This window comes from Amblyomma maculatum, chromosome 11, assembly GCF_055883805.1.
Source record: "Amblyomma maculatum isolate TAMU_Amacu chromosome 11, ASM5588380v1, whole genome shotgun sequence".
NCBI classification, from domain to species: domain Eukaryota; kingdom Metazoa; phylum Arthropoda; class Arachnida; order Ixodida; family Ixodidae; genus Amblyomma; species Amblyomma maculatum.
In genome coordinates, this window is record NC_139354.1 from 72167069 (window position 1) to 72191898 (window position 24830).

General features: G+C 41.6%; 1 protein-coding gene across 4 annotated transcripts; it reads right to left on the bottom strand.

Annotated features, from left to right (window-relative positions):
• Window positions 1–1016: 1016 nt before the first annotated feature.
• On the bottom strand, window positions 1017–22391 carry LOC146174145 (uncharacterized). Of its 4 annotated transcripts, XM_084584036.1 has the most exons (9): window positions 22243–22266; window positions 22037–22066; window positions 19576–19675; window positions 15567–15628; window positions 11430–11576; window positions 5304–5335; window positions 4226–4293; window positions 3228–3323; window positions 1017–1225 (listed from the first exon to the last, which is right to left on the bottom strand). In XM_084584036.1, exons 1-9 carry the CDS (start codon window positions 22249–22251, stop codon window positions 1074–1076), a joined length of 696 nt encoding a protein of 231 aa, XP_084440162.1. In that variant the 5' UTR covers window positions 22252–22266; the 3' UTR covers window positions 1017–1073. The 4 variants fall into 4 exon arrangements, with proteins under 4 accessions (XP_084440162.1, XP_084440163.1, XP_084440164.1 ...); XM_084584037.1 differs by lacking the exon at window positions 22037–22066 and having other exon boundaries at window positions 22243–22391; XM_084584038.1 differs by lacking the exon at window positions 22243–22266 and having other exon boundaries at window positions 21976–22062.
• Between the last annotated feature and the right edge of the window lie 2439 nt (window positions 22392–24830).

Genomic DNA, 24830 nt, shown 5'->3' on the forward strand with positions numbered 1-24830 from the left:
TGGTAAGGTGTAGCCCTATTGCCAGTTAGCCGCATGGCATTAGATATTGGACTAGGGGAAAACGCTTATGCGTCAACCATCTAAGCTGAGGGCACAGATTATAAAATATTTAGTACTACATTTGGCAATGGAGAGGTAATAAAGTTTTGATCAACTAATAAGCTTTCCTTAAAAAAAAGCATACTCAGATATCATGCACGGAATCATTCCACGTAGTGCCGCGGAGGTTTTCCTACAACAGCCCATTTAGTTCTCGAAAATGTTCAGGCACTGGAGCACATTTGAAACACTTAAGCTTTCTCGTATCGCCTCTAAGTTTTTCCAACGTGACGTTCGTGGCATGCGCAGATTTTGGTGCTCATGTGTCAATGGCTGCCTTGATACGGCGCATTTTCGGAGAACTGCTTCGAAACGAGGACTCTTTGATCCGAGATGTTGGCCAATATCAAGATTGCGCGCTACAAGAGCCCGTGACCCCAACTGCTTCAAAATGTCTCACTCATGAAACGTTTTACATTTAGTCGCTTGGTGAGGCAGCAGCATCGTAGCCGCATAAAAACGATATTTAAGATATAGGGAAAGCAATGAGCACGATAACAATTGCTACCACCCCGCTTCAAAGGCGACGGTCCTATATTCCATCCATCCATCGTGTGCAATATATAGCCCGTGATCATTCAGAGAGATCTGAATAATCGCAAAAATTGCACTGCCAAATGTGCATTTTAAACGTATTTATGGCACCATACAAAGGCGCTATCTCTCCTCCATGGGTAGTTCTTTTTCTTACGTAGCGTATCACAGCAGGCAAATTCAGAGCAAGAGAATATGTATGTATTTTTTCTGCTTTCAGTAAAAGAATAAAAAATATGTCCGCTTCTATCCTCCACAAATTTTGAGACGTGTATTTCTGCCGAGAGCGAGGCAAAATGTACTCATGCTCTTGTAAGTGCCGTATTCATGATATGCAACTTTTTCCTATGTAACAAATGTTAACACAAGAAACAACTCTTGAATATCATTTGATATGTGCCCGTTGGCAATTTTATTGCAGCAATATCTAAATTGGAAAGTTATTTAGAAGGTATAGCATCACATTCGCTGTTTTTCCTTTTGTACAGAGAGACGCCATATCTGTAGCATCTCCATCCAAAAACTTCTGTGCACGTTGCTGGTGGATGATGGTGAAGGTCTTCAGTCACCCAAAGTGTGCAATATGGCCTTTCTGAAAACCAAAAGAAGAGAACTGTAAGATCCAAGTAATACAATTTATAAACAACAGGCGCAGCTGAGCCTTACATCAAAAGCACAAATTTAAAACGCTCTGTACATGAAATGTTTGAACAATTCGCGTATATACAATCTCGGCATTTAGATTAAAGCGAAACTAGTGAATGCTATTATAGTTGCATAGAGAATAGAAGACAAGCCGAGGGAAATTTAGCCATTGCACTCCACGAAATACTCTACCTCAATATGCGGCATTGCATTACTTGCGCATAAACCTAGAAGGTTTATGTTATACTTACGGAGACATGCACATACCACACGTTCCGAAGATCACGTGCAAGAAAAGCATTAATTCGGATGCGATATTGACAAGTTATGTTTTGCGCTTGAAACCGTTAAAGTTATATTGTATTACATACTGTTTACGAAAACATTTAAAAATAAGCCCCACCCTTGCAGATGTTTATACCACAACAGTTTTGCCTACTACATGCGTCTCAGTTTTCTTTAAAAGTGCAAGTACTACAAATGAAAGAGTTCTGTTGGTCCTCAGCTATAAGTTTGACGACGACAGAGATCCCTAAAATGGACAGGACGACATTACTTCTACTAGCTAGTGACTCACTTTTTAAATACACCTGCATTTACATCTTTGGAATGATACGCCGACGTATATTGACTCGTTTTGTATGATGAACTCTTCGCACATGAAAATATGTGACCGTTTGTCGAATCTTGAACAACATCGCTGTGAAATTTAGGTTATGTGTCACAGCAGCAACCAAAACCAGCCAAAGCTCGAAGAGGCTTTATTATAATGTAAATTTGCCTTCATAATTCTAAGCACTTGAAGCATATGACTAACATATGAAGCTTTCGTTTCTGCCTATTGTTCCGCATTTGAGGTGGTGAGTGAGGTGTATTTTTGACGTGGTGCGCAAATCTCAAAACCGATCATGAAGAATTCATCAGAAGTGTACTTTGTAGAAAATACCAAGCATTGTTGTAGCGGCTGTACGCTTTGTAGGATATATTATGATGTGGTCAACTAAGTGTTACTCGTCTACGCTTTATAGGGCACAGTATTACGGGGACAGTTAAGTGTTACTTGTGTATACTTCACCAACTAAGTCTTCTATGCACCTGTTTCTGGGCGGACATATTCCGTAGCCCTGCTTCATGTCAACGAAGAATTTTTCCGGTCAACAGACGAGTGAACCAGCTTCTATCAGGGGGCATATTTCCCCTCGAATTCTTGAAATCGCAGCCTCTCCCATCCCATACTACTCGATGTTCCGACTCGTGCCACCATCTCAGCGACACTCCGTGCCCAAGCACAGGTTGGTGATGTGGGCTGCGCATCGGAGACGTCCTTGTATGACCACTCTTTACGACTAGAACTGCATCAACCAAAATTAATTATCTAATCGTTGACATTTTTCTACATGATCCATTTGCTGCAATTGCTTTTTCTTTAAATGAAGGTATACAAACAGTAACGATTTAGGTATTTTGCATAAAACGCGCTTTCATGCTTAAGTTCTGAAGCGACACCTCTTCACCTTACAGTCTCCACAGAAACCATTCGGTATAATTTGAATGTGCCGAACCTCTTAACTATCAGCCTACTGCGGTTGAGGTAGCATATTTGGAAAGTGGAAGAAACGCACCCTAACTTAGCATGTTCTTCGAAGATTTTGAAACAGATGCAAGAAATTTACCATCTAATAGTTGCTTACCCTTTCCCGACGTCGAAACGTACACTTGTAGCTGGCCAGTCGAAAATAGTTTTTTTAGGTACTTGTCCCTAATAAACTGTCTTCAGTAAATTGGAGAGCACTTTAAGATAAATTCAAAAAAGGATCAAGACCTAAAATTTGAATATCAATTTCTAAAGAAATGGTTTCCTGTTTGATATGTCTGGCAATGTGTTCGGCAAGCAGCTTCCAAACTCGTGTTGGGCTGGGATTATAAATGGATAATGCTAAACATTTTACCTCCTGGTGAGAGTTGATGTTCCAAAACGACGCATTTTTCTTCCGCGTGAGCAATTTTGTGAGTGCTATTCTCAGATACCGGAATTTGTTCAAATCCTGAAAAAACAACAGGTATGTAATGAACACTTCTAATGTAACCAACAAGTGCTCTAACGAAGCTGTACAGAACGTAATAGATCAATAATTTTTATTAATAATAGATTGATAAGCAAGAAGCGTGGCCTTGATCTTTTACTGATGTATTTGTACCAATTCATGCAATAAAGAATAAAAAAAGAAGCATGGCCTTGTTGTACAGCATCCGCCTCGTGTTCGGGAGGTACTAGGTTCGATTCCTGGTGCCACCGGGTACCCACCCGCTTCTTAATGTGTACAAGCCTTCCCCGGCCTGGTGCTTGGCTCTTTGGGGTGAAATGTTCAGGAAAGGCGCCATAGGTCTCACGAAGTTGCTCCGATGTGGCAGTGATCAGTTCAGCTGTCGGACCACAACAAGTCCGCCTTGTGCGGCATAAGTCTATTATGTGGCCCTTGTGAGGTTTGCCGCGACCTTCGCAGGACTTGTTCAAAACTTATAGCAATAGGGTTAGCAGAGCCTCTTCCAAGCGCAAACCCCTGAAAGAGCCGGGCGCCGGGCCGGGGGACGCTTGTATCCATTTTTATCGGTGGGTGTCTGGCGGCAGCATTCGAACTGATCCTCTCCCGCAGCCGAGACGGGCGCCCAAACAACTCGGCCACGACTGCAGTTTGGCTCCCACAAATATAATTATTGCTACCAGCTCATATTTCTAGCAAGCCTGCCGCCAGCCGGCTGCTCGACTTTGCAGTATGTAGTATGTGCGTCTTTAGAGCATTCTTTTTTGAACTTCAAAGGCTGGCTACTTAGCAGCTGCAAACGTTTACCTGTAATAGTAAACAAAATTTGTACATTAATAGAAGGCTATCAAAAAGTAGTTACGTTTTATCTAATCCACGTAAAACGGGGTTTTAGAAATGCTCACCGGCAGAAGATAGGTGTATCGTGGTGCGGCCGCCTTCAAGTAAAAGACGTACCTTGGCTACAAAATTCCTAGGAAAAATACGCAGTTACATATTTATAAAAAATTGTTTTATTTAGAGCTTCCTTTTGAATGTACTTTAGGCAAATGCATCAGTTTGTCCACTCGAGGTTCCAGAACCTACAAATTCTGCAAATAGTTTTTGTTTAAAAACGTTCTCGTGTTCAAGTTTCATAAATTATTGTATAGTGTCTCCGCAAAATGTATTAAAGCCAAGTGTTCATAAAGCGTTTTTCTAAAACTGAGTGAGACGTCAATCATGAGCGTACAAAGTATTAGAAGTTGAAAATATATTGTAGGGCTTCAGTTACCCAAGATAGTGGGAGCAGTGCTTGGCAAATAAGTTGATGTAGCATGGAAGCACTGGTAATGATTTTTGCAGCAACAAATAATAGCCAAACAAAATCTTGCCGCCAGGAAGTATAGTTCCTAATAATAGTGTGGAAGTTCAAGTTAGGATGGTGGAATGTTTTTACATAGATTGACGCTCGGCGCACATAATTTAGAACTGTTCTATCGATCTAACAAGCGGCCAATGGTTGATAGCTTCAGAGAATTTAGATTTCATTAAAATATTTTTTAACAATTCTTAAGATTTAAAAATTTTTATTACGTGCTGCAATCAGCGAATTCGGGGATATTTTGTATTCACTATTTGTAATGAGTGGTGCGAAATCGGGGTGTCCAAATCTACCGTAATCTAGACGTTCCTGTCTATAAATACGGCCACTCACATGTCGCATTTTTAATCTTTTTAGAGTGTTCATATACGCGGCCAATGATTAAAACTTCGCTAGTTCTTTCAAGAGTACGAAAAGGACGTATCCTATGCCATATTGTAGCTGTCGTTTTTAAAAGCAACAATCAGACTCTGTGACGCATTTTGAAATTCCTGGTATAGGCTCGTTCTTCACTTGTGCTTCTCTGATCTACAACAGTTTTCCGTGAACTAGGACATGTTACCGTTTGCAGTACATTTACTAGCTACCTTTTGTGTTTGAAATGTTAAAAAAGTACTTACTCCGGTGGCGGAAGTTCACCTTCTACATTAGTCTGGAATAAATAAAAATTCATATCAGTATTGAAACCGCAGAATATGGCAATAAACTTCATTTTCCATTGGAGTACTTCGATATGAGGTGTTAGACGCGATTTCGAATTAGGTAATAGAAGTCATCATTTGATTCTCTCAGGAGGGGCTACATTGCGATAGTTAATATGACTTGATATTTGCACGGGGTACGTTTGCACTGCTGTTTCTAATTTGCACTGAACTATACATAGTGTGCGAATTCTCGGCTGCAAATTTCGCTCAAAATACATCCATGGGTTTTTCAATCTTATGGCAGTCATATTTCCACTCCTACGGATAAATGGCGTGATATCCGAATCTGAGAACGTAAAGCTGTTTTATGGTTCCTCAAGTTTTGAAAATTTTCTTGAGATTCTTAAGGATAGCAGCTTTCTTTTTGAATATTGGGACACTTTCTACTGCCTGTTATATACATTTGCTTCTTCGGCCAAGTAGGCGACGTAGGAAAGTGCTGCTAAAATATATAACTAAGCTTATGCCTAAAAGCTGCCACGTTTTTTTTTAAATTTTGCGCTCACCACGGCACTTTATTGTGCAGCATATGCGTCTCTATATATGTGCCCTAATATGCGCACATATTCGTATATTCGCAATACTATTTACCAAGAATAGCACAAGAATTAAGAAGATAAGCTTTTAACAAAAACAAAAATACGCCAACAATTAGGACCGCCCACGTGCATAATTTGCGAACAACTTGTGTGGGTTGTTGCCCCAACGCACGCTCCTTGAACTAACTATTGTGGTGCGTACGACCACGTGACTAGTAGCGCAATACTCTCTACACTCTTCCTGCTTACAGTCACAAGATAAGATTCTCGTGCATTGGGCTCGTTAACCATAAATGCAAACGCCCTTATCTTCAGTGGAGAACCTTAACTCTAATGTATCTGCAAAAAATAATCAATTCATATAAAATAAATTTACCCTATATATGCTTTGGTTGCATGCAGCCCATACATAGCTCACAAAGCGAAATTAGCGCCACAGGTGCTTGTGCATGCGTTTTGGTGCGTGTGACTAACGTGTGATACAGTACTAATGTGTGCTAAGGTTAAAGTCACAATTAGTTTCCTAAATTTTATGAACATAAATAATACATATTTTAAATGAATTTGCGGTAAATAAGGGCGGCTTAAATGGCGCATTAAGGAACTATATAGAGTAAGCTTAACTGTCCTCCTAGTTACACTTGTCTTCTCTGATCACTCTATTGACCCATCTTTATCACAGTGCTCTCGCGATTATTTTGCTTCTGTGGTAGTGCCTGCTGTGCTATGTGTAGCGTGTTTTGTTGAGATGATAGAAGTTTAAAATTGCAGGTGTATATCACGTCATTGGTTATAACTTCTATCTGAAACTGGCGCTTCATTTCTCTGACAGATGTACGCTAAATGCGAAGGGAATTGAAACGATATGTCCTTGAACGGTGTCACAAGATTCCACCACAAGTTTCATTGTACATGGCGTTGTCCCACTTTACCCTTCGGTGCCTAAACTCCTGCTGTTGTTAGGTGGCCTGACTGTAGCATCGTGTGTTGACACCAATAATATTAACTCCCTACGAATTTTCGTTTCATTGGGTATTAATTCTCAAAATTATTAATCAAGAAACGTTGACTGTATTGTAAAGTATATGAAAGAATCCTAATGATCCCGTATTGTTTATCATTAGGATAGTGGCAGATATGTACATGCGTAATATCTCTTTAAAGCTGATGTGTTAGAAGGAAAACCGTTGGGTAAATACACATAATCCGCAAACAGTTGCTACGAGTCGATATCCTCAGCTTACTCATATATAAAGAGATTATGAGCCACACTCTACAAATCAGAAACTCAAAAGGTCTCTTTATTATGATGAACAAATACTGAGTTTATATTTGCCGTTGTTAAAAACTTTATATTCAAAATATCTTCTTTCAAGCGATGGAGTAGAACATCTAGCTAACAGAGGAGGAATCTGCCGCGGTCCTCCGACGCTATCTACGCATTTCACGCGCTCTTTTGAAACTGTTTATCTTTGTTGGACTATTGTTCGCAAGCAAATCATCTTCTTTATCTTGTAAATGCTGTACACGCCTTATCGTAATAATTATATACTAACCATGAGGAGTTGGTTACTAGGCTACTAGAGAGCCCCAATCAACAAGTGTTCTTCAAACGAAATATAGAACTAACCATCATATCTGAACAAATTATATTCAAAATTTAGTTCTCTTTAGGTAGGGTGTCCTATATTGAGACTTGCTATTACTTGCGCATGATTGTGTGAGAGCGGGTGCTATCCTTAAAAATTAATCAAGAAAATTCGCGCCGATTTTCAGGCATTGGCAAGCGCAATAATCGCTCTGTCTCAAAATACGAGTGGACTAAAGAGCAGATATTTGGGGGAAAAATAATTATATTCCTATCCCGTGTTAGCTGCTGCGAATTATCATTTTTTTAATGCATTATGGCGAAGCGTACAATATTTCAACTGTTAAATGTTCATATATCAGTATAGGAGTGTCATAATGAATACTCTATCTCGTAGAATGTTTTCATGCAAAGTATCAGTGAGACAGCAGCTCGACATTAGAAATTCGTTAACGAATACCCCATACTTGATACACATGCACGTTATGCATTATTTATGATGATGTTACCATTATACTCAAAACTAAAATATCAGTTTATTGCATAAATAATCTTCAATGGAAGCTGAAACGGTTTTCAAATTACTTATAATTCGGTGGGTGGAATGAAGGGAATTTGTTATTCATGTTTGTCAATTTTTTCTGAATTCTGCCGATAAGCCAATCCAAAATCGCTTGTTAAAAACTCGCCATGGTCACGCCCTCGTTGCTGCCGGGAGCAGCGGGGGGCGTTTAAACTAGGAAACAGGCGGATGTTACGTCAATCTCAGAATTCCGGCCAGCCGGCTAGGCCGGCCGCGCATTTTGCACGCTTGCTTCGCTCCATCCCGCACTTTAGTGATCGACGGATTATCCCAGTCTGCTGCTTGTGTCGTTTGTTTCCTCCAGTTTGGCCGTTCTGTGCTGAAGGTTCCCGGGTTAAATGATTCCACAAAGACAAACAGATACGCAGCTGTTGCGGAGTAGCGCGCCACGCGCTTCGACGCTATCCGACTGATGAGCCTCGTTTGCTGAGTTCTGTCATTTTGTCCTTGTTCCCGTTTCTAATTATGTCAGTACCGTTGCTGCACGGTTGGCTACACCATCGCTATTCTTAATCGAGGATACAGAACTTAAAACGCGATTCCTGGTTAGCTGTTGTTACACAGCTCGCCACCGTTCCGGCTACGTCAGCAATTACCAATTGGGCACACGAAACGAAATACATGATCAGTAGATTAACGCTGCTTTTTCAATATTAATTTGAACCGCAATATCTGAAATGCCGCGCTGCTTGCGCGGCAACAGCGCGCTCTAGCCTCGACCGAACGTAGCTATGCCTTCACATGTTGCTCCTTCCAGAAGCTGCTTGTGGACCCTTGCGCTAGCGTCAAGAAAGCGTGCTCGAATTCATTGTTATCTTAAATTAACAGCCCAGGGATCGTGGAATGTAAAAAAATTGGCAGTGACGTAGCTTGGTTAAGCTCGGATATCATAACGAAAAGCTTGGGCGCGCTTTTCATTTCTTCGCTGCTGTTCTGGTAACACACAATGTGTAGTTTGTTTGGTCACCTTCACACATTTCGCTTTTGTCAGTGGCCTTGGACGCGGCTAAAAGCCGCTTTGTAGTTTCTTTCTTTCGTCGTTTTACGAGGCGTTCCTCCCCTTCTTGGGGAATTTTGGCCGTTCGTTTAGCTCTGAGCTCCAACTCCCAAGCTAGCACGTCTAGATCGGTAGATTTTCTGCGTCGTCTTGCAGCAGCCACACTCTTCTCCTTCCATGGCGATGGCGCACGCCTGTTTTCTGGCAAGCGCATTTGTAGCCCTCCTTGCGCATGCGCAGTAACTGCGTTAATACAGCGGCTGCAACAAAAGTTCAAATGGTGGCGATGAAGCGAGCGCGCAGTAGTAGCGGCGACGCACATTCGCAATAGCGTGCGGCTGCAGCGAAAGATCAAGCGACGGAGTCGGCGGCGGCCACCTACGCAGCGCGTGACGTCACTCGGTTTCCCGCATTGGCGGAATATGGATTTTGCAGCATGTGGCTCACATGAAGCTTGGCTCCGACCCTCGTAGTGAAGCTTTTCTCGTCAAAATCAACCAAAATTAAGGAATTCTGACCCTTTCCGACAGGCTTGTACGAGTGATAACCGCCCCGCAAGCAAGTTTCTCTTCACAGCTGCGTAGACCGGCAGTCGCCGGTGCGTTGCAGCTCATCCGAAATTCTTGTAAAGTTTAGATCCTGTGATAAAGCGGCATCTTGAATAATGGTAGCTTTACTCTATTGGGAGACAAAGTGATTTACCTTAGCCAGTTCTATGAGTAGCATTTACTACAGCCCTGCTCCATCCACTAGCGTCGCCTGCTGTGGCACAGATGCGAAATAATATAGGCCTAGCGTAGATTAGAGAGTGCGCTCGGTCAGAGCGCCCACCCGCCGTGCTCGCTGCAGGCACCGTTGCACTAAGCTCGCTTCATCTGGAACTGAAGGTGCTACAAACTTGTCCGTTGTCCTGATACGGCTGAAGCCGAACCACTTTCGACTTTGCATTGAACAGCGCACCACGGAAACTAAGCTGCAAAGGAGGCAGGAGCAGCAGATAAACTACGCATGCGTTTGCCGTTGCGCCTTTGGGCGGTACTCGAAGGTCATATAAACGCGCTGTGGACTACGATTGCACCCTATTCCATTGGCTGCTACTAAAACGTCATATAGTGTTGGGCCCGCTCGTGCGTTTTTCGCACTTGGGGCTGATTTCCCACTGGCTCAAACGTGTTGACTTCGCTTTCGCGGTCGACGTACTCGACAGTGCTTTTTGTAGCGCTACATTTTGGAAATGGTGGTTGCTCGAACACGTACGGTAAGTGTCCAAGGTGTTTTACATTGTTAGAATCATCTATAACATTCTAAATCGAGATATCAAGTCACCTGAAGCAACGCGCGCCAAGCAACACCGCCGACGCCGGTCTGGCATACCGAGGATGACATCATGATGGGACCGGCTAATTACGGACAACAGCGGCGTTCGCTTGCAAGGTGGACCCTCTTGTGCTCGTTTTCTTGTAACAACTGTTGTTTGGGTTCCGTTCTACGATTTTATGCGAAGCATATTGCTAGAGGTAAACCTCAGTAATAGAAGAGACATCTGGGCGAGTTGGTATGGTGACATGATAGAAAAACAGCGCAACAGCCGTGGACGGAGGTGACGAACAGACAGGACGGGCACTGAACTCACAACTGAAGTTTACTGAAGCTTGGCTGGGTTATATATCTGTGTTTTTTCAATAAACTTCAGTTGTGAGTTGAGCGCCCGTCCTGTCTGTTCTTCACCTCCGTCCACGTCTGTTGCGCTGTTTTTCTATCATGTAAACCACAGCCCTTCGTGACGGTTACACGCCGTGCAAAGAATGTGGAATGCTACGTCACACCACGTGATACGCTGACGTCACGACAGAGGAGAGACGGGGGTCCAGCTCGCGCCGTCGGCTGCGGTTGCACGCCGTGCGGACCACGTGGTATGGGTGACGTCACACCACGTGATACGCTTACGTCACGACAGAGGAGAGACGTGGACCGGCTCGCGCCGTCGGCTGCGGTTGCACGCTGTGCGGACCACGTGGTATAGCGCAGGTTTATATATAAAGGGGAGACTGCGCTTGCCTCCAGTAGACCCTCACAAAAGGTGGCGATGTTTCCAGGGAGTGCAGCCGATCGGTGGAATGAAAAGCGAAGGCTGCGGCGTGCTGCAGAGAGCCCAGAAGAGCCGAGTTTAGCAATCAATATGCTTCGCATCTGACCAGGCTTAACCAAGCTAAGCCTCAGCCATTTTTTTATTTGACCAACAACTATAAAATGTCGCATAATTAAACCTTTTTTTCTGCGATCAAAATTTCAACTTATCTTTAATTACTGAAGAATATGCGATTTTGGTACATACCTCATTGCTTGTCAAAAACTCTATCCGGTGTGTGAAGGGAACTCTTGCGCCTCCTACATTTCTCGTCTTTAGACAACGGTATTTGCTGAGATGTAATGGCTCATCATGCCCCTGAATTAACACCAATGGCGTAGAATCATTGAGAAGCTGCAGGAAAAAATACAAAGAATTGCGCTGAAAATTTCTGATAAGCACTTCACTGAATCCAAGGTATTGCACAAGAATAATTTATCAAGGAGAATAAATATACAGGGTGTTCAAAATTACGCTTTACTGATTAATAAAAAAAAGCAAAATGCCATATGCTCATGCCGTTTTTTTACATTCGCAATGCGGCCAGGCGGACAGAAATTGGGGTACTAATCGTCCCCGTAAACGCAGTAATGAATGAAAATTCAAATAAATTTTTATTGGCTGAAGTTACCATGCATATTTATATTGAGAACGTGGAGGCAAATACTTTTTAGGGTTATTCCATTTTGTAAAATAGTAATAACGCACCTGTGTCCTGAAATGCGCGCGTCTAAAATTTCGTCCCAGTTCGTCTAATTACGCATGCAATACGATTGCTCTCGGCGTGAAGCACCTCCCACGTGTGACGCAGCTAAGTTTGGTATTTCTGATTAATAACACGTACCTGACTCGAACTTCACTGCCGGTGCACTAAATCTGGGCTGCGATATTTCTGAAAGGCGCTCAAGTGATTTTTCAGAAGCGAAACCCCAACTTGACAACCAATGATTATTTTTATAAGGGCTGTTGATATATTTCGACGCCGAGCTATGCATGGCAGTTATTTGCTCAAAACGTCGGTCAGAACGAAGTCGAGGTCGGGACAAGATACAATATTGCTCCTGCTTGGCATTTTCTGAGTGCATGCATAGCAGTCTTCGTTGTCCTATAAGGATCTTCGAAATGATCTTTATGTTTTTATATTTCAGGGTTAACACTCCATGTGCAATAAAAATAATTACCAGAATATAAATGTAGATAACCATTTTAAGCCTACTCTGTCTTCTTTTCATCGTTTCGTATTATTGAGATTGCGGAAGAAAGGTCCCAAGCAGGGGAATGACTGTGCTTCATAGTCCCGAATTCGGAACGTTTTTTGATAGCATGGAAAAGTACTCTGAAGATAACATACACTTTGTCGCTGGCAAATACATGGTGTGGACGTGTTTAAAGGAATACCTCTTTCTTCGTTTGATACTACGATGTGCTGTTATTTCTTATGATATAAATAGTATGCGCGCTGGCAAGTCAAGAAATGTGCCGACATTTCAATACTACCCTAATTACTGTGCTTTACTAGTTGCTGTTGCAAATCGTTTTCCGCTTCTAAGTATCCTCTTATTTTATTTTTATAAACCGTGATCCGAAGTCTAAAATTGCACCTCACACACAAAACAAGATTTAAAACATTGTTAAATAGCTGTCTAAATTCTGATCTGGTTGTCTTTTTCTGCGTGATTATGGCGTGAAGATGATGTATTTGCAGGCTGCTTTTCTCATCATTGAAATTGTGTTTGAGCACAGAAAGCTGATCAGGAAGGTTAGATATTGATAAAAGAAACCACGAATTGGAACCTGCGCTTTTTGCTAACTGCCAAATTCCTCAGTAAAGAAAAACATCCCAAATCGCATTTGAGTTCAGCTTAGTCAGCATTATCCCACGAGATGAACTAAATATTCCTTCTCAATTACTGCTTAAATATAAAGTTATGTGAACTTCCTTACCACACGGGCGATAGGGGGAACAATTTAGTGGGCTTTGAAAGCTTAGAAGTAAGGAAGGCCTGCGTCGCTATGTTTACCTGCTCCCGCGATTTTCTAGGCTAGTTGGTGCATTTCAGGAATTTATTTACTGGCGAAATGAATAAAGAAAAAATATTAGAGGTTAGAGGTAAGGTTGGCTGCTCAAGTTATTTTCAGCTTGAGCAATTTAGCTCCAATTGTGTCAAGTAGAAAAAAAAGAGGAAGAAGTGTTAGACAGGGGCTCAGACGGCACTATTGTGTCGGTTCTTACGGTTTCTCTTTCCAAAGCTATGAAGGATCCGGAAACCCGCTAGCGCGTGCAGCGAATCTGGGCTATTCAAGGCAATGGGGTAATGCAGTAAATCTTTCACTTTCTTGAGCAATTTTGTGCGCAGTCTTACTTTACATTTACAATTACATGGACACCTGGACACGAAGGCCTAGAAGGAAATGAGGTAGCGAATGATCTAGCCCGAGCTCTTACAAACCGGGCGGAACCCCATCCCTACCCCACCCCTCTCAGAGGAACCTACGGTGACAGGCTGAAACACCTTCGGTTAGAAAGAAGAATTTTCTCACCACCACACAAACAACTTCCTTCCTCGGACGCTATAGACTGGAGAAAAATACAAACAAACACATTCCCTAATCTTCACATTTTAAATAAGATATGCCGAACAAAATACACGAGTTACTGTCCTTGGTGCGGTGCAAGCCCCACACTCTATCACATCTCTTGGGAATGCCAGGACAAACCTGACCCAACGTTATTAGTGCCATGCCCGACACACGGGCAGTGGGAGGCGGCCCTGACCAGCGACAACCTGGACCAGCAAGCCTGGATTATCCAGCTAGTCCGCAAGTCAGCTGCTGCCAGCGGAGCCCTGGACTAGGGGCACCGACCACCCAGCTCCTGCGAATTCTTACTGATTATTATGCTCATTAAAAGTTTTCTCTCTCTCTCTCTGTCTGCGCAATAACAGAAGTCGATGAAGAATGCAAAATGAAAAACGCTAGAACGCGGTTGGATAAATCTTGTATTGTCAGCCTGTGGCAGTGGCTTTGTTACGGAAATCCGCTTCCAGGGAAAGTCACCTGCTTGCTCCCAAGTATGTTGCAGCCGTCTTCGCAGCCTTATGTTATATTTAATATGTCTTTTCAAATATGCGCCCATCATAAGGAGCATGACATCACTGTCACGACGGCAGTGTCACATGAGTGCTTGAGAGTTTTAAATCACCCATTGTTTTGGCGCTCGATCAATTGATGTTCCCATAAACGAAAGTAAAGCCATGTTTGTGCGGTGCGTTAGAGCAGAATCAATCTGTTCATCTTCTTTCCGCTGTTTTCCTTTTTATTTAATAACACGAGCCTGGAAGTTGATAAACTTAGTTGCCAGGAATCGTCAGGCAAAGAATATCTCGCGCTGATGGCTGTTTTAATGGCTTCTCGGCATCCATTTTTCAGTAGCTTACAAAGGCGACGAGCATAAAGCATGAAACTAACCTGCTTACGCTCAAAACTGAGGTTGCAAGCGTATTATCTATCTGACATCTAAAACAAAACGCACTCTATATTCAATATCAATCTTTTCGGCGCTGTCTTTCTCCGCAGAAAGCCAATTCTGGTAATTCACACCAATCAAGGAAAATGTCCTCACTAATAATCCTCTGCCCTGCTCCGTAGTCGATCCTTTCATCTACAACTTTCAACTGCGCTAACTTGATTTGTAGTTCTTCTTATGGCACCAAAAAGGATATAATATGGTTATTGCGCAAATATAGAGCCGATATATAAGTGCCATGTGATTTGATATGACTTATTTGACTTCCAATGTGAATGTGTAGTTTCCTAAATTTCCTGATAACAGTAGTGCCTATATACAAATCAGTGAGCTGACAGTAAGAAAATGAGATTTGTTAGCAAGTCGTATGTCCTACGAACATCTGCCCTTTCTGTGCTACTGTTGTGAGACCTTCGCAGTCACAGCTCGAACAGCTGTCCCTACGAAGGTCTCGCGTATAATACGGGGTAAGCATCTGTTACGACTGTTCTCGAATATAATACTAGGGCCCACTGCGTCGAAGCGCGCAAGCTAGTTATGATTTAATTTCCTCCTCCGCAGCTTATATACTCCATTCTCGCACGTGAAGCGTACTGCGGGTTGCTGCAGCGTCACAATTAACGAATCGTGCGAAAACGCCACGGATCTCTAACACAACGCATATGATTTCCCCCTGCATGTTTCATATAGTTTTGTTCTATTTAGTACCTCTATAGTAACAAAATGTGAACGAGAAAATACATTTTTTGAAAACTTGAACCGAACGAGCTAAAATTTATCTGCCACTCTCAAAAGGTTCCCAAAGGCGAGATACTTACGTTGAAAACGTGAGTAAGCAGTCGAAGTTCGTGCATGTCAGTTTTACAGGGATCTCCTCTTGCTGTAACGGAAAGAAAAATATTTTGAAGTAAAATGTTCTTACGTCAGCCAGTTCAAGCCTACAGCGTCAGTGTAGGTGCGTGCCTGCGAGTGCGCCAGCTTGGACGGCACTTTCATGTGGATGGGTGACATTGCAATGAGCCTGCCATGAAATTTGAATTCACATTACCAGGGTATGCCACGCAGGCATGTTTTTGTGGCTTAGTTAAAGCGGGGCTCTGTATGCGCGCTTGTAGCGTACGCTAGATGATCGCACCCTTAAAGATGGCGCTTAAGTGTGAACCATACTTTTATAGCGAAAGGTACACTACACTACTCTTGAGCATACACAATATTGAAATCAAATCTCACCTCTGCACGGACCATCGCAGCGTATTGTTTGGCATAAATAAAGAAGAAACCACAAATTAAACCTCGACTTAACCATGTGTTTAACCACAAGTCCTACAACAAGCGTAGCCAAACAAAAGGAGCTTCCGCTTCCGTCCAGGTGTAACCAAAGCTAATCCATAGTTAATTACTTTGTGCGCCAACCAAGCATGTACTGCTGCAAATGTAACTTCTTTGTTAAAATCGTAAATGTTGCCGAAAACTAAACGCATTGCGGGAAGAAGGCCATGAACTTTCCGATGAACATGGCACCCGCAAATATAATATAAAACCAAACTGACCGATAATTTCGATACAATCTTTGAGATTTTCGTTCACGCAAATGCAGAAGAGGTTACTCGAATTCACGTAAACACTGACTCTTTAGCCTTGTACTTACTCTGTGAGTAGAAGTTGTAATATAAAAGCCTAAAAGTATTATTGACCGAAAAGGGTTTGAGCAATTCATCGTCGTTGGCTGACATGGCTGACATCGTCGACAGGCATCTTTTAGTATTACAAGAATATGCGAGATCTTTTAGCGCAGTTGGCGGAAGTTATTATTACCGCACTACTTGAAAGGATTGATAACCAAATGCAAGTTTTTGCAAAGTAGCTTTCTGCGTGTAGCGCAGGCGCAGTGCCACGAACTGAAATATCTTTTATTCTTATCGTAGCTATGACACTTGACCTTAAAGGAAGCTTCATTAGCTATTTCAAAGGCATCTAGTTCCCATGCGCTGCAGTTGTATCTTTGAAGAAAAGTTTATAAGATATTCAGAGGACCTTCCGCTACCGATGTATATGTTCTACATAGCAATCTATGCATATTTTACTTGTTGTCACTCAGGGTACAATTAGTAATTTCTCTTACTCCTAAAATTTGTTTTTTTTTTTTAGGCATAATGATCCACTGATATTTGAGCGGATGAGAAAGCAGCCAAAAGGAAAAAGGCAGATTTGATGCTGAGTCGTTTGTTAAGACACAACGTTGGTTTAAATCATGAATGAACTTAGTTCGTTCATTAAAGCCAGAGAGGTGGACAAAAAGTACACGTAGTGATATTTCTATAATGTGTTTGAAGTTCACCGAAGTTACTCACAAAATAAAATTTCCTATTCTTCGAGTTTACGCGGGCGTCGTGGCGAGAAATACTGGGAGTACCAGCATTTTAACATGTCTTTAATACTTCCGCACCAATCATCTTTGGGAAAAAATATTATTCGTCACAGCACATTGGGACTGCCTTATTGTGGGAAGGGCACCAGAGCTTCAGTTTTGTGTATCTACACATCGGCAATAGCGTGTAGACCAAACTATAATCTTAGCTTTCTTTCCAGAACGCAGTTATTCGCTAAAAGTATTTATTTTATAAATTACAGGATTACCTTAAAATACAGGGCTTCCCACGTTCAAGAAACCTGGTTACGATGCACTCGTGGAAATGATTGATTGTGTTGCGTTTGTTTATGGTTAACGTCATACATGGCAAAATTACTTTTCAAAACAAATTAAGTTACATTACTAATTACTTTGCTGAAAATCGCAGGAAAGTAATTAAATTACATTACTCATTACTGCTCCCAAAAAGTGATGCAATTACATTACAATTATTTATATTGCGTAATTCAATTACTTTTAAATTACTTTATAGTTTCCATCCATGCAAAAACTAACTAAAGCTATTGAACAAAACAGCTTGTTCTCCAGACGCGAAGCACACACATTCTTTCGTCTTCCCGCCAAATTCCGTCCTAGAGACCTATTCCTTCCTTCTTTCCTACAGCCCTGCAGCGCTCTCAGCTAGTTTTAACTCCAACCTTTTGCACCATCTCTCCCTCCGGCATTCCCTTGACGCCTTGTATCCTGCTTGCTGCTTGAAAAAATGGTTATCATGAGATAGCCGCACTGTGCGAACCTACTACACACGAGGTCTCAGACGCACTGTTCTGCTCAATTCTGTCTACTTTTGCCGATCCGTTACGCTGGCTTCGGCTTGCCGCACGGCTTTCCTGCTTTCGCGGTACTCCACTTTCGTCGTCTATTGAAGGAGGAGTGGCGCACTTTAGTATAAGTAATTTTGAAAGGAAATAATTACTTTTTCTTAGAAATTACTACCAAAAGTAATTCATTACATTACTAAATTACCAACCCAAAAAAGGAATTCATTATATTTCAAATGACCACAAAAAGTAATTAAATTACAATAATTTCATTACTGTAATTCAATTACTGCCATGTCTGGTTAACGTAGCAAAGCTACTTATCCTATGAAAGGCGTCGTAGTGAAGGACTCCGGAAATTTCAACCTCCTGTCGTTCTCCAACGTGCACTGACATCGGAAAGCACATGGGCGCCTAGCCTTTCGCCGGCATCGAAAAGCGGCCACCGTGGGCGAGATGCGAGTCGACATATTTTGGGCACGGAAGTCGAAGGCGCTTATCACTGCGCCACCTCGGCGAGGTGTGGTAAAAAGGACTGTGAGACGCTGAATAATACGAATTACTGCAGAAAATGTAAAGGTTTGGCACCCCTCATTAATTTTCGATGTCTTAAATACACATTTAGAGCGCATGTTTCGTTTTATTTTTCATATTTTACAGTGAAAGGGAAGAACCAGATACTGATTTCGCCGCATTCAATGGAGAACCTTTAGAAGAATGTGATTTCAGTTTACTTAAAGGTTTAAAGTATCGATCAAATGTTGTTCCGCCTACCATTAGGCCTATGGCTACATATGACAGTTTTAGAATGCAGGTTGCATGTAGGACGGGAAAAAAGGGTTTCCGGATTTTGTGCAAATAACACAACAAATACATGCAGCTATCCTTGATAGCTTGGTGACAGGATAAGGAGGAAACTGTTCGTACTTATCCCGACATCTTTCAAATGCTCATATTTCTTCAAAGTGAAATGAAACGAATGATCTTTTGAATTCTGAAGAGCCTGGTAGAGAATGCTATGCTCCACAAAATGACTCAGTCCTCACTATGTAGCATATTCTTGAAGTCGATTAGTTGGAACTCATTTCAGATGAACTGTAAAGCCCAAGTACTTCATGAATTTTTAATATTTTCCTGTGTGTTTTAATTGTTAAATTGCTTTATTTGGTCGATGTGAAGAACGTATAATATTTACAGCTTTAACAATTACTTACCGTTTAATTCCTCCACCAAATGAAAGCATGATTATTAAGGACTGCTAACCTAGGGAAGCCATTAGAGTCTGAAATTCATGCTACCTATGAAATAAACTGAAACAGTCGCCTATATAATATTCTTCTAATCACACACGAAATTCCAGCTTCTTGAAAATTTTCGAACAAGTATTTAGGGTTGATTTACATATTGCTCTTATTAAGTTAACGTTTGCAGTACAAAAAGCTGCAGCTTCTAAGCAGGATGAGCGCTATATCAAAATTATACTGGACTGTCACAATAAGTGGACACTTATTGCAATATAGTGGTAGGCACTATTCAATACAAGAAAACAAAGTAGTATTCTAACGCCCTATTGATAGAGCTTCTAGTTATTACACAGAAATTTTATGAATCGAAGACTATTTAAACAATACTTACGTCCACTGAAGGCAGGTCTCGGCAGCACAGCTACAAATGCAACGGCCAAGGAAAGAAACTTCATCCTTGTTTTCTCTACTGCTGGCCTTAATCGCCAAATCTGGAAGTAGAAAGCGCATCAAGTTGACATTAAAATTGCGGTTCATGGGAACATTAGTTTGTTAGTTAATAAAGGCAATGATTAGCATGCATCGTTCACAATTTCCGTTTCCAGCACATCTCTTTTTCTTTGGTAGTGATTTTTTTTCTGGGTGGTTTTAGGCCTTATGTAGTTTCTGGCATAGTGACCATCCCATATGCGCAAATATCATCGCTTTGTGGCCTCTGTATTGTCAGTAAATAGTCAGCGGCTAGCTGTAAGGGACTAGGCATGAAAGTTCGTTTTGTTGCACGTGGGAACAACGGAGCTCTAGTTTTCTGCTAAAAGATTTGTTGCCTCAGCGAATTAAGTAGCATAAGACCTGAACTTTAGACACGAAACGGAATATCAGGATTGTTTTAATGGAGACAGAAACGAAACTTTCCTGTGTGCTGTACTGTGCCAATGCACGCAAAAAATGACTTCTCTAAATTGGCAGTTTGGGCAAGAAAACTATCGCTCAGTGATAATAAAAGCCAAAATCTAAATCTTTATAGGTGCTCTCCGCTAGAAATAGTGCATGCGGCAAAGCAGAAACCGCTCCAAGAGCACGAAACTTGGAATTGTTGTCCTGTTTTCAGCTCACCTACGTCGTCATTTTAGCTGTGGCGGCGCACAAACAATAAAATCATCAAAGACTCAATAGTAGGAAGCGTACTATAGGAAATCAAAAACTTCAAGCCAGCAAAAATATATCTGTACTTGACGAAGAGCCTAATCGTCTAAATGCAATTTCAGTGCTCCTCAACTGTGTTCCTGTAATGATTCAACCTAAACAAGCGTAACAAGCGATAAGCCCAAACGTTGGGCTCAATATAGAAATAAAAAGTTACGTGCTGCGTGCCTCTTCAGGAAATTGTTTATTTTGCCTACCGCACAATTATTTTCGCTATCCGAATCATACAGGAAGGAACCAGGCTCGGCTAATTTACTATTTTTATTTCTTTTTGCCCATTTAGGTTTCCTGAAAGGTGCAGATGAACAAAAGTCAATATAGTTTCGAAATCCTTTTGTCCTCTTTTTATATATGCGAATTTCTCGCCTTTTCCTGTTGGTACGGGTTTTCAAATAATATTACAAAGTGTAGAGCCCTTGACAAAAGTGTAGCAGCCATGGGGTCGTCTTTTGACCTTGTAGGGGCGCTTATGTAGCAATAGTAGAAGTCTTTCCCATTGGAGATGGTAGGGCAAAAACTGTTTACAATTAAGAGATACGGAGCACTGGTAATGCATGACAAGCCTCAAGAAGTGGCTCAGAAGTAGACCTCCGGGTTCTACACGTTTGACAAAGACTGTACGTAAAAAGGGGCACGAACATTATATAGGTTTTCAAAACGTGGCCCATGCGCGCTGCTCATCTTTTGTAGCCCAAAAACATTTCCTGACTCTATAGTATACATTCAATCAGAGATGATTACCTGGCAACATAGATATATTTCCTCTTGTCAGCAATTTGAATGCATCCAAATACCGGGTCTCTTACTTCATCTGTCTGCACTGATCTTTTCTACTTATTGAGGTTCGTATCTACCGAAATAAACAGGATAACAGGATCCTCCTGGAGATGTGGCCAGCAATAATAACAAAAAATGGGTGCACATCTAAAGTACCCCTGTAAGGGGATGATGTGATAGAATCAATTGCTCCCGTCGGCAGCTCCTTTACCGGATTTGTGGATTCACCCTAAGGTCAGTTAGTGTATGGCCATATAACCAGCAAACAAGCCTAAGCAAGAGCCCGTTATATCTCGCTCACAATACCGGAGCCGCAGTCCCAGGAAACAGTCATTTTAATGCTATCACGTTAAAAGGCAATTGCGTTCGGTCTCTAGCTTCAGTTCAGTTCAGTCGTTCAGTCGTGTCCGACTCTTCGCGACCCTATGGACCATATCACGCCACGCTCTCCGGTCTCTCACTATCTTCCTAACATCACATAACTTCATCTGGAGTGCCTAGAGGATGCCATCTAACCATCGCGTTCGCTGCCTACCCCTTCTTCGGTGACCCTCAAGCTTTCCCAACATCAAAGCTTTCTCCAGCGACTCCTCTCTCCTCACCAGGTGACCAAAGTAGCTTAGCTTTAACTTAAGAATTACTGTTTTGGAAACTGTAAACTTTTTCTGTACACGTTATCCGCATTTCTACTTCCTACCATCTCGTATGGACATTCGATCAGTAAAAAGCGATACAAACTGTGACACCTCACGATACAAATAATATGTTTTGTATTTGAGAGATGTGCAATGTAAATAGTTTTTCTTACAGTCAGCAAAACGTGCAATCTTTTGCACGCAAATAATGAAAACCAAGAGTAGTAAACTTTCCTTGAAAGGAGCTCTGCGCTGACCACCAATCTGAAGGGAGTAAATTAGAAACAAAATCATATCAAACATGTGTAGACTATGGGAACACTATAGTAATAGCTTTCAGGAAGCGGTACCTCCCACTTTCGGTGCACGCAACAACTTGAGTAAACTTTAGGTAAACTGGCATTACACACCTACAACTTATACAAGCGATATATACTTACCGTAATCATAAAGTCACTTTCCAGCTGAAATTCTGAGCAATGGTCACCAATTTATAGCACTTTCCCCCAATTTATCTTCTTTATATATTTAAGCAGACACGTACTGCTCTATAATATCAAGACAATGATGGTATTTATTAATCACGACATGGGTGGGACACGGATTTTTGATTATATTCAGGGCCTGTATTCGCCGTTCCTATAATATAATTCTTCACTTTACACCACGTCCGATATAAGCATTTAGCAATACTTCTACGTCCAATGCAGTGTTCTTACAGTCCATGCTCTCGTTGATTAAAATTAAGCAGGCCCTTTGATATATCTGCAGTCACTTTGCCGTCTTCAAGAATTATTGATTTAGCTTATGCTCCTAACTATTCACTCATTCAAATTAGCTTCATATATTCAAGCTCAACTATAAGAAATAATTTAACGAAGAGCAGGACTGACTTCTAAGGCCAGATTTTGCATGTACATACAATTGGCTTCTCAAGCAGTAAAAACAATTGTTAGCATGCGTCATGAATTGATCAACTGCATCAAGCATCTCTAAAAAAAATTAGTGTTACCTTTTGGCGTCACAGCTTGTAAGCGATGGTGCTTTGTGTGGCCCTTTTTTACGTGGATAAGTCAGATTAAACGCTGACACGGAATACCTTGCCTCGCCTTCACGACCTTGCCGTCTGGACCTGGTCTTCTTTCACAGTATCTTTATTATAAAGCGGTGTAATGAAGTGCTGTGAAATAGGCAATATTTCTGCAATGAGGAATAAATGATCCTCGCAGAGTTTAGAGGATATGCTAAGCAGCCCGAAAACTTCTGTGTTCGAGTGAAAAAGCAAAAATCCTTTCATATTACACCGCGAAATCAACCGTAGCTGATTTTCATCTAAAGTCACCTTTTCAAACTTGAAGTGTATCAGCCTAGGCCAAGACTATACTGCGTTAAAATTTAACACTGCTTGGTTCATTTTGGGAATTACCTTTAGAGAGGGGCTAAGGCTCTTTAATGACGGGGCCGGGCAAGGAACCACGGCATATCTAAGCATGGTCATTTGTACTGATGGCTTGCGTTCGTTTTCCTAAAATGTTTAGAAACATTGCACTTGGAATTCTATTGCACCTTGACCTGCGCAAAACCTACCATAATAACCATACCCGAACCCACTAGTAGGAACACCTCAACAATCAGGCGCTTATAAAAGTTGGCGTAGTTTATTACCACAAGCTGCAATGGTTATTCAACAATCCCGCTCTCAAATGAACACATACTTTTGTCGACAGATTGTTTATCTCTAATAAGGCAACTCCATGTCCTACCGCAATGGGGAATAACTTCCCCAAGGTGAGAAAATATGCAATATTTCGAATGCAGGATTCTTCAGAAAGAAACCTATTTTGGAAGACTGCAAAATCACAACAATCAACATCAATATCCACTGTGCAGACAGCGACACAACAACATTGCTCAAATGCTCCACCTTAGTAGGCCAGACTCGGTTTACAGGAGTTAGAGTGCCACTTCTTAACCGTCTTAGCATAGGTGTAACATAGTAGAGGTAAATGAATACCGTTTCTATCTATTATGCGGCAGAATGATTACTACTACAAATACCATATTTAGAAAAAGAACGGCGCGATAAAAGGACGAGTGAAATTTTACTATTTCTCTGTATTAAAGGTTCGCGTTTTGCAGCAGTGGCGACAAAAGGCGCTAATCGTAAGAGAATTTTCCGAAAGTACATTTAGACCCTTTCAGTGTGATGCTCGGATAAAATTGTTCAAGAGTTGTGGTCTCTGGTTTGGTATGTGGGGATCGCCACGTCCCGAATAAGCGGGCGTGACAAGCGCATCTAGGCCACCCACGTACCTTGGAGACCCTTCGATGCCTTTTAAGCATAGTGCTTGTTACTCGAGAATTGTCTGTTAGCTGTTCAGCGCTACAGATTGTATTTTGTCCGCCATCGTCTCCATTTTGGCATGGCTGCTAATTTCCTTCGAATGCAGACACTAAAAGTTATTTTCTCCAAATAATTCGCGGCACCAGATGTCACATCAGCGTTTCTATAGCGTGTTTACTACTTTCATGTCGGATTCGTCTTTTGAAGTTTGAGGTGTAATAATATTTTTCCGGCCAGTAAGCGCTGGCATCCTTAGTCTATTCCAGGTATAGCCGTCAGTTAGCTACACTTTCATGTCTCACTCTTACTCTCCCCATTCGATAGTACTAGCATTTTGCAAACAAATCTAGTTACTGTTTTCCCAAATCTAACTTGTCTTCTAACCTTTCTGATTTTCCGTATTTATGAGGACTATTTGTCTGTTCTACTCCTACTTGTTCATTTTCCCCCGAGTTCCTATTTTCAATCTTGAGGAAAGAAATGTATAATATGATTAAAATTTTCTCTTCTTCATTCTAACCATGTACCGTTGGTTTTATTTTGATTAGCTGGACAGAATACACTTAAAATATGCTGAAAATGCTCATCTTGCCATGTCCAAAGAAATTTTAAAAGCTAGGTACAGACTCTGTCCGTTAAAAGGTGTTTAGAAACAAAGAACATTCTTGTGGATACGGTAAATTG

What these genes read in the sequence shown, in the direction of transcription:
- LOC146174145 (XM_084584036.1), bottom strand. An exon ending in GAGACCTGCCTTCAGTGGAC is followed by an intron (nt 15,629 to 19,575) that starts GTAAGTATTGTT and finishes TTTCCGTTACAG; the next exon opens with CAAGAGGAGATCCCTGTAAA. An exon ending in GATACACCTATCTTCTGCCG is followed by an intron (nt 3,324 to 4,225) that starts GTGAGCATTTCT and finishes TTGTTTTTTCAG; the next exon opens with GATTTGAACAAATTCCGGTA.